Here is a 19,910-nt window from a genome sequence, read left to right as displayed (position 1 = left end):
CTACACATCATTCAAAATTGACCTTAACTTCAAAACAAAGTTCATTTGCAGACACAGGCAGTGCAGTAATTAATCTCAATGTGACAGATAAAGATAAAGCTTAGGATTTTCTTCCTGTGGAAGGTTAATTAATCCCAAAGGACAAATATTGCACAGCCTTCCATGTATACAATGGTAACATTCTCAGCAGTTATCTCTCTTTGCCCATTCATTCTCAGCAGTTATCTCTCTTTGCCCATTCTTCTTATGCATAGTTATGAATCTACCCCACCACCCCAGCTCCAAACCAGAAGACATAGAGAACCAAATTTAGCATCAAAATATGTATTTCTGCCTACTGAACTACCATACCAAATTTGAACTTGATTGGGCAACCATAAAAAAAGTTATTAGAAAAAAACAGGAAATTTGTGGACGGAAGAGTGACAGACGGACGGACGGACGGACAGAAGGACGGACGGACAGAGTGATTACTATAGGGCACCCGCAAATCCTTGCGGGGCCCTAATAACTCTTAAAAAACAAAGGCAACACACTCCCCGCCTGATGTTACAAACATCACTATGCAATAATTCAAATCAACTGAGTTTCAAATATACAAACAGCACCAAGTTAATGCAAAACAGTTCATTCATTTTGGATCAAAACGACCAGTTCGGTTACAGGTCGGACAAACGTTGTGGAGTGTCCGTCGCAATACACTACACAAATTTCTGCTTTGCGTACTCGTCCATCAGTGCTGGGAACACTCTGACGACTCTTCCAAGGGGCCACGAGTTACGGGTCACCGAATTGTCTTTTAGCAAGATCACATCTCCAATGACCAAGTTCCGCTTTTCTTGTTTCCATTTCCTGTAATTTTGCAATGTCTGAAGGTACTGGGTTCTCCATCTCTTCCAAAAGGTGTCAGCCAAATGTTGCACTCTCCTCCACTGGGAACGTAAGAGGTCCTTACCATCGGTGGGTATATAATCAACTGTATTGTCTGGTTTATGAGTCAGGAGGATTGAGGTGGATTGAATAGACATACAACTCCACTTTTGTACAGATACTCTTTCACGGGTCCATCCTCAACATTTACTGCGAAGATCATCCGTGGCGCATACCAAATTTGTCCCCCTGTCAGAGCGTATCTGCTTGACTTTACCTCTGATGGCAACAAAGCGTTTGAAGGCATTAATAAATGATGACGAGGACATCTCCTCAACGACCTCAATATGTATTCCTCTGCTAACCATGCATGTAAAGAGAATGGCCCATCTTTTGGCATTAGCAGCCCCACCTCTTGTCTTCCTGGTTACTACTTCCCAGGGGCCAAACGTATCTCGGCCGACGTACGTGAATGGTGGACCTGGCTCGAGAAGGTCAGGGGGTAAATTTGCCATCTTCTGATATGCAAACTTTCCACGCAGTTTTCTACATTTCACGCAATTGTAGATAATGGACGATATCAAGCGTTTACTGCCTGTAATCCAGTAGCCAGCATTCCTAATGGTTCCAGCGGTAATGTGTCTCCCCTGGTGTTGTGCTAAATCATGAAAATGTCTTGTAAGGAGTGTGGCTATGTGATGCTTTCCTGGGATCACAATAGGATTTATCTCAGCTTGTGGCAATATATTACTCCTATTCAAACGTCCTCCCACTCTGAGAATGTCATCTGAGTCAAGGAAAACTCCTAAACACAAGGAGCTCGTGCAAGGTAAGGCTTTGCCTTGCTTTAGATAGTCAATTTCCTCTCTATAAGCCTCTTGTTGAACGGTCTTGATGATCAGTTTTTCTGATTCTTGATATGCTTCAAACGTTCTCGATTTTGTGCAATAATGCCAACCCTTGCACTCGTTGTAGCCACAAAATGATCTGATGATGTGTTGAAGGAATGCAAATGTCCGTACGAGTATCGTCCAGTTTGAAAATTTGGAGAATCTGTGGGATCCCAGCAATTGCACAGATGAGTTGGTTTTCATGCAGGTAATGGGTCTGATTTCCTTATCACTCTCAGGATTCACAATGACAATAGACACCATGCATAAAAAAGGTTGAATCAGAAGATAGCCTACATTCATATCTAATCATTAACACAATGCATAAGACAAATAAACATTTAACTTACACTGTGGTAGGCCACAATTGCCTCAAACTAAAAACAACGATCAGCAAACATGGCTGACGAGACTTTCCTAACAAGGGCAATAACTCCAACAAATGAAAAGAAAGATAACTCTTAAAAAACAAAGGCAACACAGTGAAAACATGGAAATATCTTGGCAAAACGCTTCCAAACAGTCAGATTCCATATATCGGAGACTACGCTTTGATTGTTTGTAGTCGTTGCAACAAATATCGGCCTCCGATCACCTCGGGAACATTTGATGATTATATTGCAATCGCTTCTAAAATGACAATGTTGGCCAAGCAAACAAACAAACTCCAACAGTTTGTTCTTGAAAATGGTATGTTGACAAAAAAAGTTTATTTTTTCATATACTTGTAAATACTTATAATTATATAATACATGTATATACTATATACAAATATGTATATATATGCGTTTTGATGATCAAAACATTTGAATACTGTAGGGTTGGAAGAAAGATCCATGACTTCCACTGATGCCACAACATTGTAATGGATTTCCCCAGACTTCCTGAAGAGGAAATTAGAGAACTCACTATCGGCGTGGTTAAAAATGGCAAAGTCTTATGCAGCAGAGCACCTCACAGATGATGGAATGTTTGAAATTCTTGTGAGCAATGAAGTTCCCAATATTGTTTATGCTAAAATTCAAAACCGCCACACATCCAAAAAGTAGTCACCGTGGATAAGATACTGTGAAACTATCCTGTCCTGGTACTTTTCTTGTAAGAATCGAGCACGAGTCGTTGGAATCTGTAAGCACATATCCTGCTTTATATTTTTTACCTATGCTTTATATTTATATCTATATTTGGTAGTTGCCTTTGGCCAGACATCATATTAATGCAGGAGATGAGTCTCTTGGTATTCTGGATTGGACAGAGGATGTAGATGATACAGCTCGTGCCATTGGCAGTTCCGAAGATGAAGACGCTCTGTATAATCAGGGACAGGAAGAGTAGCTAGCATACATGTAGCTTGTGCGGTATATGTAATGTGTACAATATGCAACTGAACAGATTTATGAAAGAAAATACTTTTTCATCAATTAAACTTAATTTTATAATTCAACAAGTCCACCGCTAAGCAGAGCATCCCCTCGCGACAAGAGTTATTGTGTGGGGGATGCATTCTTTAGGAATAAATAGTTATGTAAAATTAATGTAAATAAGGAGACCACATTCTTCTGACCCTCCATTACTACAAAAACTATTTTTTTTTACCTGTACTAGATCTAAATGCAAAAAATATCAAGTTGTTGATTTGAACTGCTTACTTTCACTTTCAAATTGGTTTCACAGAAGTGAAGCTGAGATGAAGTAGTTATTGTTAAGTCGTACATAAAATTCCTGTTAAAAATTGTATTATTTGAACGATTTATTTAAAAAGTCCTCAACTAATTGACTTTAAAAAAATCAGGGTTTGTCCTTTTTACATGCCACACACACACACATATATATATATATTTATATATATATATATATATATATATATACACACACACACACACACATACACACACACGTACACGTATGAAAAAATTAAAGATATGCAAACGGAATGGAGCCATGGATTACAATTATTATGTTATACATGTATATTATTCTTCTTTTTTTTAAAAAAAACACCAATTAGGTTGCACTGGTCCAAACGACGTCATTGAAATAATATGTAGTAGTTAAGTTTGATTTTGGGTACGATGGAGCAATTCCGATAGAGTTGTACCCCTTGGAGGTAGAAAAATTCCAATTATATTCTCCCTCACTACGTTCGTCCGTATATAAAACAATAAAGTGCTAATTGAATAAAACCAACAAGAACTACATTAGGTACGCAGCTCGATAGCGTTATTTTATTTACACAAAAACACATATTAAGAACCATCTGTCAACCAAAATTCAACACTTTCCATATCATCTGCCATTTTAACTTGCATCGTAACTAGCGAGCGAGCTGCCCCCGCATGGTCCTACTATTTATATTACTTGATCACGTGACTCGAAATCCATTCGATTACGTATGAAAACCTATCACGCACATAATTTTAATTATATTCTCCCTCACTACGTTCGTCCGAATATAAAACAATAAAGTGCTAAATGAATAAAACCAACAAGTACTACATAGGCACGCTGCTTGCTAGCGTTTAGCGTTTAGAGATTCAAAGAGATACTAATATGACGTTTGGGTGACAGATACACAAGCAATACAATTTTATAACACAATAAACGACAATATACATGAATAAACATTTATTTTTATGTGCTTAAATTTTTTGTAACGTTTTATTGCTTTTGAACAGTGTGTTTAACATAATTGTCCCTTGAAAAATACGATTCCCATCGGTCATGTAGTTTTAATAACCTATCATTTACCCCACATGAAGCTGCAGATGTAGCAAACTATGCAAACAAAAAAGCTTTGAATTTAAACCAATAGACGATAGAGCCTCAAGCAGAATTTCTCGCACCCTAGTATAAGACAAAGGTTTGTTAATGACACAAAGCTTATGACAATTTTGCGATTTCAAATAACGTATGGAACGAAAAATGAAATTGTTTGGCTTATCTGCAAGCTGCAAATACAATGAAGCGCATTGAAGTGGTAAAAATGTTCGTTTAAATGGAATATTCTAAACTTTGTATCGAACGTCAATTGTTACATAGGACACGCCCACTTATTTTATAACGAGGAAAATAGTATTCTTAACTATGCTTTCTGAACCGCTCATCTTCTAAACAACACAAGCAGGGCTGCGGACCGAAATGTGGACACAAGCTGATCATGAATCCCGATATTTTCTCAATATATGTTTTCCATGCCCAGTCCCCTCAACAAGCTGCGAACACAGCAACAAATGCAGAATATCGAAGAAAACGAAGAACGTAGCTTACCCCTCTAAAACGAAAAACTGAAACATGTGCATATATGTTGTAAAAAAACCTTTTCTTTATTTGCAATACAGTACATGTAACAGGAAGTTCAAAACACAAAGTTACTAAAAATATTCTTATTCTGAACAATATCATTGTTTCTGAACATAGTTGGAAAGAAAGAAAGTTTTTGTTTTTTTGTATAATGTGCGTGTGTGAAATTCCTGCTTGTGTTGTTAAGAAGAGGGGCGGTTCCGAAAGCATTGTAACGAATACTATTTTCCTCGTTTCAAAAGAAACAGGTATGTCTTATGTAACAATTGACGTTCGATACAAAGTTAAGAATATTCCATTCAAACGAACATTTTTACCACTTCAATGCGCTTCATTGTTAAGCTTTGTCCAATAAACAGGACAGGTAGATTTGCCTGTACTGGCAATAAGCACATCATTACCTCGTCTATAAACATCAGTTTTGCTTCGTTCAATATGTACAGACATTTACATTTCATGAAATGATATTTTTCTAACACGTTAATTTGCTAACTCTGTATCTGAAAAATCCTGCAAATCCAATCAAAAATTTAGCGCACACTCTTACACATAATAAATCACGTTTACAGTTGCCATTTTCATACTTCGCTATGACCTGTTCTAAAATTTCAGGGGTAATCTATTCCTTCTTCTGAATCGGCTTGCTAAGAATTCTCTTTCTCATAACCATATGTAAAAGCTTAGAACCCACGGATTATTAACACATACATTTAGATCATGATACCACTTAATACTGTAGGAATATGCTGATAACACTGAATCAGACACTGACTCCTGCACTAAACTGCTAAGAAAATAGGCTACTGTACTAACTGTAGCTGGCGAATGAGAAACGCAATGCTTTAAACACCAGCTTTGAAACTTCTTGAAGTAAGAATCATACTTTTTATTCGAGTTGTCGCTCTTTCCTCTTCTGATGATATAACGAATGTTCGAAGCTGCTGATGAAAATCTGTTGTCCTTTTCCAAGTCCTGAATTTCCGTCCAAATATTGCGGACCTATATGTAAAATTTTTAAATAAATTTAAATTAAAAACCATATAAAACGATCAACATTACTGTTTAAATTTCTTCTTTTTGCACATGGTGCTTTATAAAAACACATGGTGTCACTATTGTGTAACTTTCGCACATGGTGCCTATATCCACATAACAAAATGCACATGGTGCTTAAAGTTCTTCATTTCTCCTTGCAGTGTTTCATTCAATTTCAACACCTCTAAAATCCACTTTCAAAACCAGCACGTTACTGTTAAATCTTTCTGCAGCAAAAATGCTTTTAGTATCTGAACCAACCTTAAAAAACCTTTTTGGATTTTTATATTCAACTAGAGGTACTGTGAGCAAGCTCACAATTGATACCCCCCGCTAAGATAAAAATCATAATGTGTGTATTTTTCCAATTATAGAAAATATTGTATGAATCTATTTCACCATCCATTTTCTATAAATAACAACTGCTCTATTTTTTTAAACTGTTGATCATAAGCAATAGTTGTGTGAAGTAAAACATTCCATGCTTCTCCATAAGAAAGATAATGACCGAACATGAATTTTGCACTTTTTCTGCCAGTGACCTTGACCTTGCCCAAAATGACGTTGGGTCAAGGTCATGACACACCCTTTGGTCCTAAGCTTTATTCGTGTGAAGTTAGAACATTCAATGCTTCTCCATAAGAAAGATAATGACCGGACATAAATGTTGCAATATTTTTACCAACGACCTTGACCTTGCCCAAATGACCTTGGATCAAGGTCATGGCACACCCTTAGGTCATAAGCAATCGTTGTGTGAATTAAGAACTTCCAATGTTTCTCCATAAAAAAGATACGGACCGGACACAAATTTTGCACTTTTTCTGCCAGTGACCTTGCCCTTGCCCAAATGACCTTGGATCAAGGTCATGGCACACCCTTAGGTCATAAGCAATCTTTGTGTGAATTAAGAACTTCCAATGTTTCTCCATAAAAAAAGATACGGACCGGACGCGAATTTTGTATTTTTTCTGCCAGTGACCTTGACCTTGTCCAAATGACCTTGGGTCAAGGTCATGACACACCCTTAGGTCATAAGCAATCTTTGTGTGAAGTAAGAACTTCCAATGTTTCTCCATAAGAAAGATATGGACCGGACACGAATTTTGTATTTTTTCTGCCAGTGACCTTGATTTTGTCCGAATGACCTTGGATCAAGGTCATGACACACCCTTAAGTCATAAACAATCTTTGTGTGAAGTAAGAACTTCCAATGTTTCTCCATAAGAAAGATATGGACCGGACACGATTGCACAGACAGACGGACGGACAGACGGACGGACAGACGGATTAGGTGATTCCTATATACCCCCCCCAAACTTCGTTTGCAGGGGGTATAATAAACTTTAACACAAAATTGTAAAAGTTAGATTTAGCGTTCCAAACCATAGGCCAAAACAAAGACGATAAACATTTTGAAATAATTAATGTACCAAACGCTTTGCAAATTCTCATATGCACAATTACTCGACAAATTATAACAGGAGGCGGAACAACCCAACAATTTTCATCCGCCCAAATTTGTGCAAAAGCGTCAACTCCTGATGTCCCAGGAGTCCAAACTCTAGAGTAAAAATTTTTGTCTTTAGTATTTTTGCTGTCTGCAAATAAATCACAGGTATATTAAACGAAGATACGTATATACCCCACATGTTATTAAAGCATTCAAAAATTTTATCTGAAACTCCCCAATCATCGTAGTCATACAGCTTCCTTAGCTCATCTGCAACTGTATTCATTGTTCTAGGTACCCATTCTATTTCCAATTTTATCGAATATGCCACACATAATCCAAACATATCTAATGCAAGCTGATGCAGCTCATTGTTCATACTACCTTCACATGCCCGAAAGGCAAAACAGTGATTCAAAATATCTATTTTTACCTTCAATTTCCCAACTAAAACCTAAATATTTCTGAAATTCAGGATGTATATCTACATGGTGCTAACCAGATTTTAAATCAAACTTAATCATAAACTTTCCCTTTCTTGCGTAATACATCGCCTCTTTAATACCTTTAAATTTAACTTTTTGTTTTTCAATGAACTGATTTACATGCCGAAGATCTAGCACCAAATGTTTTTTTACCTGAGGTATTGACCGAAACTGTCAATGGATTAACTACAAAAGATGGCTTATTAACCTCCTTTATACACCAATTATCAAGAAGTTCTGAAACAGCGCCATTATAGGGGGATGGTCACGATTTTGGTCAAATTTTATTTCTATATTTTTATTATTTACGATGCTTTAGGAATGCATTTCTAATGATCAAATTAAATTTGAGAGTCATTCGTAGAGTTATAAGCAAGATACAGGGCTCACAATTCTTTTTCATGTAAACAAGGCTCGTGCCCTGTTTTTGTTTACATAGGTTCAATATACTAGGAAAAAATCTTTTTCTTGCTTATTGGTCTGTCTTTTTATTTATTTCAAGCATAGATAAACAGTTCCTAATGTTTAACACATTCGTTTTAGGTTTAAAACTGAAATTTTTATTTCAACGTGTAAAATGTAAACAAACGCTTTGTTTACATAGCAAAGAATTTCAAGCTCTGTAACTCGCTTATAACTCAACAAATGATACTCAAATTTCGATTGCCTCTTAAAAATGCCTTTCTGAAGCATTGTAAATAATAAAATCGGAAAAATAATTTTGACCAAAATCGTGACCATGCCCCTTTAACAAAATCTGCATTATTCAATGATGACTTGATGGGTTTTTTAAGATGATATTCGTTGGAAATTCTTTAAAAGGAATTGCATACCCACATTTTATAACATTCAAAATGAAACTATTAGCATTAAGGAAGGAGTCTTTTCATTATCAAACATACTTCTTATAATAAGAAATGCATGAAATTTTGACACAGTCAAACGGATCATATTACTTAATGATTCTATCAGTTTAATTAAATTTGACCTTTTTGTTTTCGGATAAAGGTCAGGTCAAGGTCACTACCTTTTTCCTCAACATAAAGAGTGATAAAAATAAGTGTAGCTCTTTATAGTTCTGTAGACATTTGTTTAAGATTTGAAGATTCAAATCTTCAATACAATGATAGACCATGAGCGTGTCTATCAGCTTATACTACTAAATTGGAATAAATATTTATACTAAAATTGATATTGCTTAGCCCGCATTTCCTCTAATTTTCTTAAATTTTGAAGAAATTTTGATTATTTTTTTATGCTTCCAATAATAAAATATTTCTAATTTTTTATGTATTATGAAGACTTTATATAAAGATATAAATTGACAGAAAAGCTAATATATTGACCGTTTCATAAGAGAGAAAAACTGATTTTCGTGATTTTTTCACAAAAATCAATGTATAGAATGGGCGCTTTAAAAAGCTTATAAAAATGTTATTTGATAGGCAAATCATATTTTAAAAACACATTCTGAAACCCAAGTATCATATTATTAGTTCACATTAGTAAAAAAAAATCCAACATTATTGTTATTGTTTTTAAAATGCTAAAACAGACTCATTATATATATATAATCTGCAACAATTCTGAATTGCGCAACATGTGATATTTTCCTACGCCAATATTACGCCAAAAATATAGTCCTTGTTCAATTCTAAACATTAATTACATTTTTCTATGCCAAGTTGTATGATAGTAAAAAAGAAAGAAAAATATACTATTTTAATTTCCTTTCATCTTGATTTAATGAACAATTAATCAAATTTACGTTTGACAAGTCGAAAACCAGAAAAGACTCCTTCCTTAAGTTTAGTAATCCAAAAACCCACTTTTTTAGCTTTGATTTAACGCTAATAACTTTAACATTTTGTTTATATTCATATTTCTCATGCAAATCAAACATATACTTAATTTCACTATGTTCACTATTTTGGGACTCCGCTAGTATTTGGTGCTGACAGGGTTTTGGCTGTCCTTTAAGATAGGGGCATTCCCTGACCATGTGACCGACATGCCGACCTTAGAAACACCCAGCACGCTCTCTTGGGAATTGAGATCCTGTGGGTCCGACTTTTGAGGATGCATTGCTTAATTTGTCGGTGGAGCTATACCACTGGCTAAAGCCACGAAAAAAGTCACTGGGCGCAAAACCGCCCCTGCACCTGTCGTATGGTCTACTTCTGTAAGCACGTTTCCTTGTAGCACGACCCATAGCGTAACGAAGCTTAGCAGCATCTTCAGTACTGTCTGCCAGTGGGTCGTCCAGATATTCGTGTACTGTGTCCCAGCCATGACGGTCAGCAATTTTAAGGATTTTGTTTCTTTGTTGTAGAGCGGCTTTCTCTTCTTAATAACGAACGCGGCCTTTGCTAAATTTCCCTCCTGAACCAGTCCTTCAATTTCAGCCAACTTTTGGGACCTCTCCTGGTTGAAAGCAAATTGAATTTTGCGCCCCTCGTGCGTAAATTCAAAAGCTGGTCCGGTCTCTGTCACGTGCGCAGCAATGCTCACCGTGTTGTTTTTGCAAGTTGCTCAGTAAGCCTCTTTATGTTATTCACAATTAAATTACTCTGCTTTTCCAGCGCTTTTTTTAATGAGGAACTAAATAACGAAACTACCTCTTCGTTTGATAGTCCTAAATCAACACTTCCCATATCATCTGCAGCCATTTTAACTTTACTCGCAAGTAGCGAGCGAACTGAGAATGCCACGCCACTGCATGGTCCTACTATTTATATTACCTGATCACGTGACCCAAAACCCATTCAAGTACGGATGAAAACCCATCACGCACATAATTTTAAATATTTGCATTTTCCGTTCATCTTCGCAGAGGATGCACATTTTGAAATTAAAATTAGTATACAGGTTTATCATGATAATATCATGATTTTGGACATTTATTTGCGGTTCCCGTTCATTTTCGCCGCAGAGGTTGAACTTACTGAGGTGAAATTTGGCATAATGTTAAAATAGTTCATAATAAGAGCAATGATTGCAAACAATCTTAATGAGTTACCTTTAACTTATAATTAATTAAGTAAGTCTTTTTTTTCGGTTCAATATATTCACGGATACGTATTCAGTACCATTTAACAGTAATCTGGTTATCATATTTTTAATCAATGAAAAAAAGGAACCTGTAATGTTCAGACTAGATGTTTTTGAATTACAAATTTGTTAGATTAAATCCATCCTGTAATTCGGCGAATTTATTCAACTGGAATTGCTGGTCAAAGATTTATGATCAACCAAGATAGTGACGTCACAACTTTTATCTGCTGGTGAAGTTTTGAAAAGGGCATGTTCACGATTTGAGCTTAACTAAAGTTTTTCAATTTTTTATTCTAAACATGAACATAAATGGGAAAACTTTACTTGAGTTAGATGATACATTTAGTTGGAAATCAAAGTATAATGTACTTTTTAATTGTACAAAAGAGTAAGCTATTATGGTTGGAATATAGGATATTCCATAGAATTCTAGGAACAAACAAATATTTATTTATTTGCAAAATTACATGCAATAACAAATGCAATCTTTGTACAAAAGAACCTGAGTCAATTGAACATTTGGGTTTTTTTATTGTTATAAGAGTAAACAACTATGGGTGCAATTAGAGCATTTTTTGTCGTATTATTGTCATTTTGATATAAACTATTAACAAAGCAATTATTGCTTATATATTTTTACAAATCAAGGAAAAGTTCCGATCTGCATATTAGCGAATTAATGAAATCAATATTTGCATATTATTTGATAGAGAGAAAGTTGTTTGCAGTAAAAATGAGATATGATTATTTTATTACTATGTGAAAAACTATTGAGAATCTTATTGCAAACTTTCATGTTTATCAGTTTTAATCCCTCCATATGATTACTTGTTATAACGGGCATTACACATATATCTATATCAACATGTAATTATCACATGCATATAACCCCCTAGTAACCATGGTAACTGTACATTTAGAATGAGTGAGAGTGAAAGTTTGTGTTCTGTCTTTTTTATGTGTTTGTCTTTATATATAGAACTATTGTATTGATTGGTAATAATAGAAATAAGGCATGAAAAAAAAAACCAATTCTTTATTTATTTACATGTATTTACAACGGTCACCCAAAATTGATTATTTAATGAGTCAGGAGCCGTTTCCAGGGATTTTGTAAAAGGTGAACTTCGAAGGGAATTTTAAAAGGTTATAGAAAAAGGCCAACTTTTCTTATCAAAATGTCTCAACACAGGCCTTTGAATTTCAAGTACCATTTGACACAGGTTTTGGCTATGAAAGAGAACTGGGTTTATCGCGCTCACCAAATTCAAATGAAAAAGTATTTCTTACATATTTGGAAACAGCAGATCGACTCAAACATTAATGGAAGGACCATTCAAATGAATTACCTCAAACATCTTTACAGAAAACGATATTTTCAATATTTCAAAGAAAACACGAAATCTTGTCAAGCAAGCAGTGGCCAGGGATTTTTTCAGTGAATTCAGGAATTGCAGGGGGTGAAGCTCCTGGATTTGAAGAGTTAGTTTTTGAGTTTTCAGTGGGTTTTTAAAGAAGAGATATTTTCTCAAAATGTTACAATATTACATACTGTGGGTGTAAGGGAAATTTCGAATTTTAAAAGAATGTGTATATGAAATACGGATGCCACAGCGAAAACCAACTGCGTATGACTTGATATAAAACGTTTTGAAACAGCTCTACTTTCCAAAAACAAAACATACAAACCTTAAATGGCAAACTTTTGATCAAGTTTATTATTGTGACTTTGTTCAAATTTGAATCATCCGCTGACTTTTAACTAAGTATACACCGCCATGGAATACAATTACAGACAAACAGGCTGGAATACACTCAATATTTATTGTTCCAAGATTTTAGTATGAAAATATAAATGGAAAAGGGGTTAAAAGTTGTTCATCTCAATTGAAAAAATTTATTGTACATTGTTTATAATTATTTTAGCAATTAACGTGAAAGTCGGTATAGTTCGTTTACATAATGATTCAAAAGAACTCACCAATGACCTGTATGACATCGATTTCTACTTCTTTGTGTATATGAAGAGACCAAGCGATGATAATCTTTCTTTATTCATGGTGGAACGCAGGTATGTTTAGACACGTTTAAGGACACTAAAATATCTTTCAACTGTGGCTGCTGCAACTGGTATTGATAGCAGAATTAAGAGAATAGCATAGGTAGATGGATAGAGTGCTCTGTTGCTGTCTTCAAGCGTCTCGACAATTTTGTATTCAAAACCTGGAGTCTAAGTGGCAAGAGGGAGAAATCTTAGTATTTGACCTCAGTCCCCAAAAGACGTTCACCAATCTGCAACATTACACAGTTGTTTTAAACATTCAATATCAGGATATTCAGGCACACAGGTCCGAGTGCTGGATATCATTGTAAATTACTTAAAGCTGCCATCCTTAGTGCATGAAGGACTGATCCCACTTTCTTTTGTGATGCCATGATAATCTTTGTCTTCATCGTGTTTTGCTTTCAAATACGTAGAATGCTTTGTATTGACGTATGCTTTTTGATTGTTTTGTATTGACTTACTTACGTCGTTGAGTCATAATCGGATGTAGAAAAAAGAATAAATTAATGTAAAATATGGAAAGACGGTATTTTCCGGAATCATAATAATTGCAAGGTTTACGATGAAAATTAGGTACATTTAATTAATCCATGGAGCCTAAGAGGTAGTTCGATGTGTTTACGTGCAATCAATAGGACATATGCTTTGGAAAACTGTGTATCCATTTGCATTTTTACGTAAAGTGCGCTATGCAAAGCCATCGCTAATAAAAATGGAGGCATGCAGAGAAATGAAAATACTTACTGATAGTCTTGTAAATAGCCCAAAGCATATTGTAATCTTAGAACTTTATATATTCAAAAATTGTGAAATGCATGGCCTCTGGGTCAGGGGTTAGGCACTAAGGCGGGACCAATATGGCCATATTGTGAACATGTATTACATTTTAGAAAATCTTCTATACACGCATTTATATATTTGTGAGAAACAAAATGCATGAATTTGATGTTAATACAACCCTCTACATAATTTAATAAATGTATGGCCCCGTATGTCAGTGGTTCAGGTCCTTGGGCAGGACCAATATGGTGATATAGTGCACATACATTAAATCTTAACAATAAAAATATCCTTCTCTACTAGCTTTTTTACATGTATTTGAGAAAAACTAAATACCTAAGTATGATGTTAATGTATTTCCTACCTAATTAAATAAATGTATGGTGTCGTATGTCAGGGGTTAAGGCCCTTTGTCGGGACCAATATGGTCATATAGTGCACATGCATTAAATCTTAGTAAAATATTCTTCTCTACTAGCGTTTTATGCATGTATTTGAGAAAAACTAAATAAGTATGATGTCCATGAAGCCTTTTAATAACTAAGGCGTCAATATGGTCATATTGTGAAAATATAACAAATCTTAAAAACATGAAAATCTCTGACATATCCATCTACGGACTATGATACTCAGCTGAGCGTCAAGACCTGTTAGCCTCTTACATGTATTTATTAAAATGACAAAAAATTAACAATTTGTTTAAATGTATGATAACTGAAAAGCGGATTTCTTATTAAAGAGACACATTAGAGAAAGAAAAAATCTTTAAAAATGGAATTATTTTTCGTTAAAAGCTCAGTTCATTTTTGTGAAAAGTTGATAGTATTTATTATATAACTGCGTTAGAATTCGAATATTGTGTAATATGATAGTGGTATTCTAAACTTCTATAGTGCAAAATGATATGGAACCTACAACGTCCTTCTGACGCCAAAAACAGAGATAAGCCGCATAAGTAGACGTTCAATCGAAAAGAAAGTAAAACTTCACTTTACAACAACTAACAAGATGGGATATCTAAAATTCGTTACTATTACAGTGGGTGTCGCTATTCTTGCTATACTGGTCTCATTTTACATAGTCAAAGAAGGTACTAAACGCACGCGTTATTCATAATTCATTACTGTGTTAACTGTTTATCATAAACATTATGCAAAAATAATTTTAAATAAAATGTTGTCGACCATTTTCATGATAAGGCACATTAAAAAAACTAAGGTAAGTCTTTGTGGCATGTTAAAGATCAAAGGAATCTACTTATATATATTTAAATTGTCATACTTCCGGCATCATTCGGTACATGTTTAATTAATCTTTAAAAGAAGATAACTCTCTGATTAAAAACACGTGGCTTTTTGTTTTTTGGAAATGTTTCAGGTCCGAACATTCAGGTATCTGTCTCAAATGAAAAAGAGACAGTGATGCAAAAGATCAAGGACGGTCTTTACCATGTTAAGGTAAAACTTTGAAAATTAAATCTGTTTATTATTGCTGTTCCCCCCTTCGAAGAATGGAAGGCATACTGCTTTACTGCTGTCCCCCTGTTTGTCAGTCGGTTGGTCTGTCGGTCCACCAATAGTTTCCGTTCATTTTCTTCGCAAAGGTTGCCTGAATTGAAATGAAATTTGGTATACATATTTATCATAATAATACATGTATCTAGGTCAAATTCAATTTTGGGTACGATCAAGCAATTTTTGAAATAGTTTTGCCCCTTGGAGTTAGAAAAATTCCAATTATTTGCAGTTTCCGTTCATTTTTTTCGCAGAGGTTCACATATTGATATGAAATTGTGTATACTGATTTATCATTTTAATTTCGAGGCCAAGTTCGATTTTGGTTACGATCGAGCAATTTTCGACAGAGTTATGCACCTTGTACCTAGAAAAATTCCAATTATTTGCAGTTTCCGTTCATTTTTTTCTTGAGCGTTTCCAAGTGCATCTCTTGTTATTTTACACATGCATGTAATTTGTGTTTGCAACAAGTGTTTTCATTACATAAGATTGCTTTCGTTTGAATGTGACCCAAGTTAGGCACGATACAAATTTTAAAATTTACGGCGCATAGTACGTTAAATTGCACGTATGAAATTGTGCATAGTTTAAGGCACTCCAAATTCTCAAAAAATGAACCAAACATATTTTTGCAGGCAATAAACCAGGTTTATCGGTTGTAAACTGTAGCTTACGGACAAAAACATTAGTTAACGTCGTTGATATATATATTCCACATTTGTAAACCAATGTTAACTCGATCTTGTGTGGTTCAGATGTGTAAACTATAAACACTAAAAAAAGCATTAATTTTGTTATTGCAAAACATTGTTTATCTGATAAATGAATAACTCTTAATTTAAGTTAACTATTGTACATTATAGTTAACAGATGTAAATCAGCAAAATCTATTGTTAACGCTTATTTACAGACAGGAAAAGTTAGATTAGCATTCGTAGACTACAGTCTACAACCTTTAAATTTAGTTTTGCAGGTGGAAACTATACGCAGTTAACAAATCGTTAACTATAGTTTGTGGTTCGTAAAATAATTAGCCTAGTTTATCAATGTTTTAATTAGCTTATTTTTGTGAATTTTGCGTGCCATAATTGTTTGATTTTAAATTTCCTTCTGATAGTGAATTTGCATAAGGGGAAACATAGTGATACTTTCAATAATCGTTATTGGAATATTATAGGTGAACCAAATGGATGCTTCACTTATTGAACAACAACTCGATAAGTTCAACGTTTGGGAAGAAGGGGCCGAGTTTGTACACATGAGGAAAGTCAAAATAGAGCAATTTCCAGACCTGCTTGATCACCTTGCAGAAAATTACAGAGACAGTGGTATGCTTTTAGTTCACACTTATAAATATAAACAATATTTATATCATACTTGTACAATGTATGACAGTCAGTCTTGGGTGTGCACTGGAACGCCGTATTTTTGCATTTTACTTTCCACATAATTTTTAATTACATTATGCATTATAATAACTCCATACAGTACAGCATATTTCGATCTGACATATTTGTAACACGTATGGAAAATATTTCATTTACGCATAAATGAAAAATATGCAAAGCGCATCAGGAAAAAAAACTAGCGATAATTTTTTTTCATTTTAAAATCTCTAGAAACCCTGTATCCATAGCCATGTGTACCGCTGGACGCTAAACATGTTATATGACGCACCTCATAACGTACATACTATCTTAATAAATGACACGCGCATCTATAATTACATAAATATTTTATTTCTATACCTTCAATAAAAAGATTTTAACTTTTGTTATCACTCGCTTGAAAACAGCAGCAAAAGTGATTAAAACATGTAAACGATGTCTACCATTGTACCATTGAAAAAATTCTCAATTGGTTAATTCCTTACCAATACAATGCATATAACTGATAAACATGTAGTCGTCAATTCAACATTTTTCCGCTACTGCTATCGAAACGCAGGAAACGAATTTAAAACACTTGAAAAATATTTGAATTAGGATAGTAATTGTGTTGTGTTATGTGCGTCTAATACACGAGGACCCCTGGATCAACATAAGGTCAAGGTTTGGAGACATGCACTGCCTGATGAGTAATAAGGTTAAAATGCTCGAAGAAGAAAGTAGTCTGCAACATTGAATTTAATGTATTGAAACATGTTTTGAAATTTTTAAAAGAATTCAATTTGTTTACTTTATTTCAAAGTATTACTACGTAATCATTATGTTTTGGTCACCCAAACCACTACTTTGCTCTTATAGGGTGGATGCAAATTAAACATGGTAATTTGCAGGAATTTTATTTTAAGATATTCTATTCTAAATTATTTCAATATATTTACATTCAGTCTATATTTCCCCTTATGTTTGCAGTGGAAGTCTTCGACGTTTAATTTTCTATGAATATACTTTGCTAATTCGTGCACGATGAGCACAAATATGAACGTCTCCACGTGTTTTTGAGTATATTTATTTATTTTTAGATTAAATAAAACGTTCAATCTTATATATTAACCAATTAGATATGTACTTTTGAAAATTGATCATTAAATTATATCTACTCTTTGATTAAAAAAGATTTTTCTATACAATGTTTCTGGCACTATATTTTCAGTCGCGGAGGCGAACTAATTAACACATGTTAATATGGCTGTTCTATTTATATGTTTCACATCCCTGACTGAGAGCGTATATAATGACTTTACAGCGACAATACACATAGGCTATATATTTCATACAAATAGACAGTATGAATATAGATATAAGCATTGAAATTTGAATGCTTATTTTTGGATGTCGTCGGTCCTGTAATACACCAAGCGGTGCAGACAAATTATCATACCACGCGTTCGTGCTTAGTTATCTTTTGTAATCCTTATATAAAATATTTGTTCCCTGCATACAAGTTAACTGATTTTAGTTCGGATATTCTAATTATGTCATGCTGTTACTTTGAAATATATATTTAGACATTGAAATACGGGAAAATGCAAATATCTGAATGGCGTGAGAGAAAATTGTGAAATAAATTTGATTTAATATAGTCTTGAAATAAAAGCTTGTTTCAAGTTTTCTATGAAAATATTTATAACCATTATAGTTACATGTATGTCTTTATTAATCAAGTCAATTTTACAACATAAAGGAATAACATCGGATGACCGACGCAAATGGGGAGGCGCTTATCTTGCAGAGGAATGGACGTCCAAAATTATTGAATGGAAGTTCAACACTGAGAAAGCTGGGTCCACGGGTGTCCAAGGAGCCCGCTATGGAATAGTGGCTTTTGCAAAGTCATCAGATGGAAAATATGTGGACTGTATGCTCACAATTTACAAATTGGACTTTAAATTGGCACCAACGTTACTTTTGAATAACCATGCGATTCTCTGGGGGCTGTACAAGTGGTCGACTACTGAGAAGGTAGAAATTGACAGAAGCATCAGCAAAGATGAAATCACAAGATTCCAAAACTTTTTCCGATACAAAGCCCTAAAGGAGTTCAAAAAGGAAGGAATTATTGACAGAATTCCAAACACCCATCGATTAGAATAAAACCTAGTAAAGAAACTTTACTTCATGTATCTTTTATTTTTTTTAAAATATATATACAGTTAAACTTTGATGTCTCGAACACTGATATCTTGAATACAATGGATATGTCAAAGTGATTTGTAAGTCCCACCCACTTACATGTATTTTTAAAGTGTTTTACCCTCGATATCTCGAATACTAGGATATCTCAAAGTTTTAAACCGTCCCATCTTGTTCGAGATAACGCAGTTTGACTAGTTTGATAGGACGGAAATGTATTTATTGTAGAATCAACTTCAATTTTCAACAAGTCTCATTCAGTACTCGTTGCATCATCTTTTAAATTTCATTTGATTACGTGGTTCCATGCACTTTAGTTTGAAATGTATCCATATGATAATCTCACCCTTTGAAAGCTATTTGACTTTAACTTGTGCACGCTCAAGTAGGCCTAGTAAGATGAACAGATTTTTTTTAAGGAGTTAATTAAAATATTGACAAGACCATGTTCTTTCTACCATCCTTTCTCGCCAAGTGATTTAATATTTAATTTAGACTTTATAGGCGGATATCAGGGATGAGTATGCCCCCTTCGCCAACAACAACACACACCCACCCCAGAGTATTCTTTTCAGATGGTTTAAAATGGTAAACTTTTGTGCGTATGTGGTATATTCTCCTATTCCAACTGATTTAGTTATAGTTTAAACACTATTTTTCAAACTAAAATGTCGCATGTATTTTTTCCGCAATCGTCAAGCGTTGTTTCATGCAGGCCTATTTGAATACACATTTCAGGTGCCCCCCCCCCCCCCTCCAAATAAACCCATTCCGAACACATTTCATATGTGTGGCTATGAGCCTCTGCAAATATCATTTTAGAGAAAGAATGCAATCTATTTGTTAAGAAATAAACAGCAAGTTAAAAAGTTCACTGGGATCT

General features: G+C 34.4%; 1 protein-coding gene and 1 pseudogene across 1 annotated transcript; both read left to right on the top strand.

Annotated features, from left to right (window-relative positions):
• Positions 1-2,395: 2,395 nt before the first annotated feature.
• LOC128165872 (uncharacterized) lies at positions 2,396-3,095 on the top strand (annotated as a pseudogene).
• Positions 3,096-14,931: 11,836 nt separating this feature from the next.
• On the top strand, positions 14,932-19,008 carry LOC128167552 (uncharacterized). Its single transcript, XM_052833337.1, has 4 exons — positions 14,932-15,022; positions 15,310-15,389; positions 16,627-16,777; positions 18,579-19,008. The coding sequence occupies exons 1-4, from the start codon at positions 14,941-14,943 to the stop codon at positions 18,986-18,988; spliced, it is 723 nt and encodes a 240-aa protein (XP_052689297.1). The 5' UTR covers positions 14,932-14,940; the 3' UTR covers positions 18,989-19,008.
• The last annotated feature ends 902 nt before the right edge of the window (positions 19,009-19,910 follow it).

The sequence above is a fragment of the Crassostrea angulata genome, chromosome 10 (assembly GCF_025612915.1).
Source record: "Crassostrea angulata isolate pt1a10 chromosome 10, ASM2561291v2, whole genome shotgun sequence".
NCBI classification, from domain to species: domain Eukaryota; kingdom Metazoa; phylum Mollusca; class Bivalvia; order Ostreida; family Ostreidae; genus Magallana; species Magallana angulata.
The sequence above is the reverse complement of the archived record's forward strand: the minus strand, read 5'-3'. Positions and strand labels throughout refer to the sequence as shown.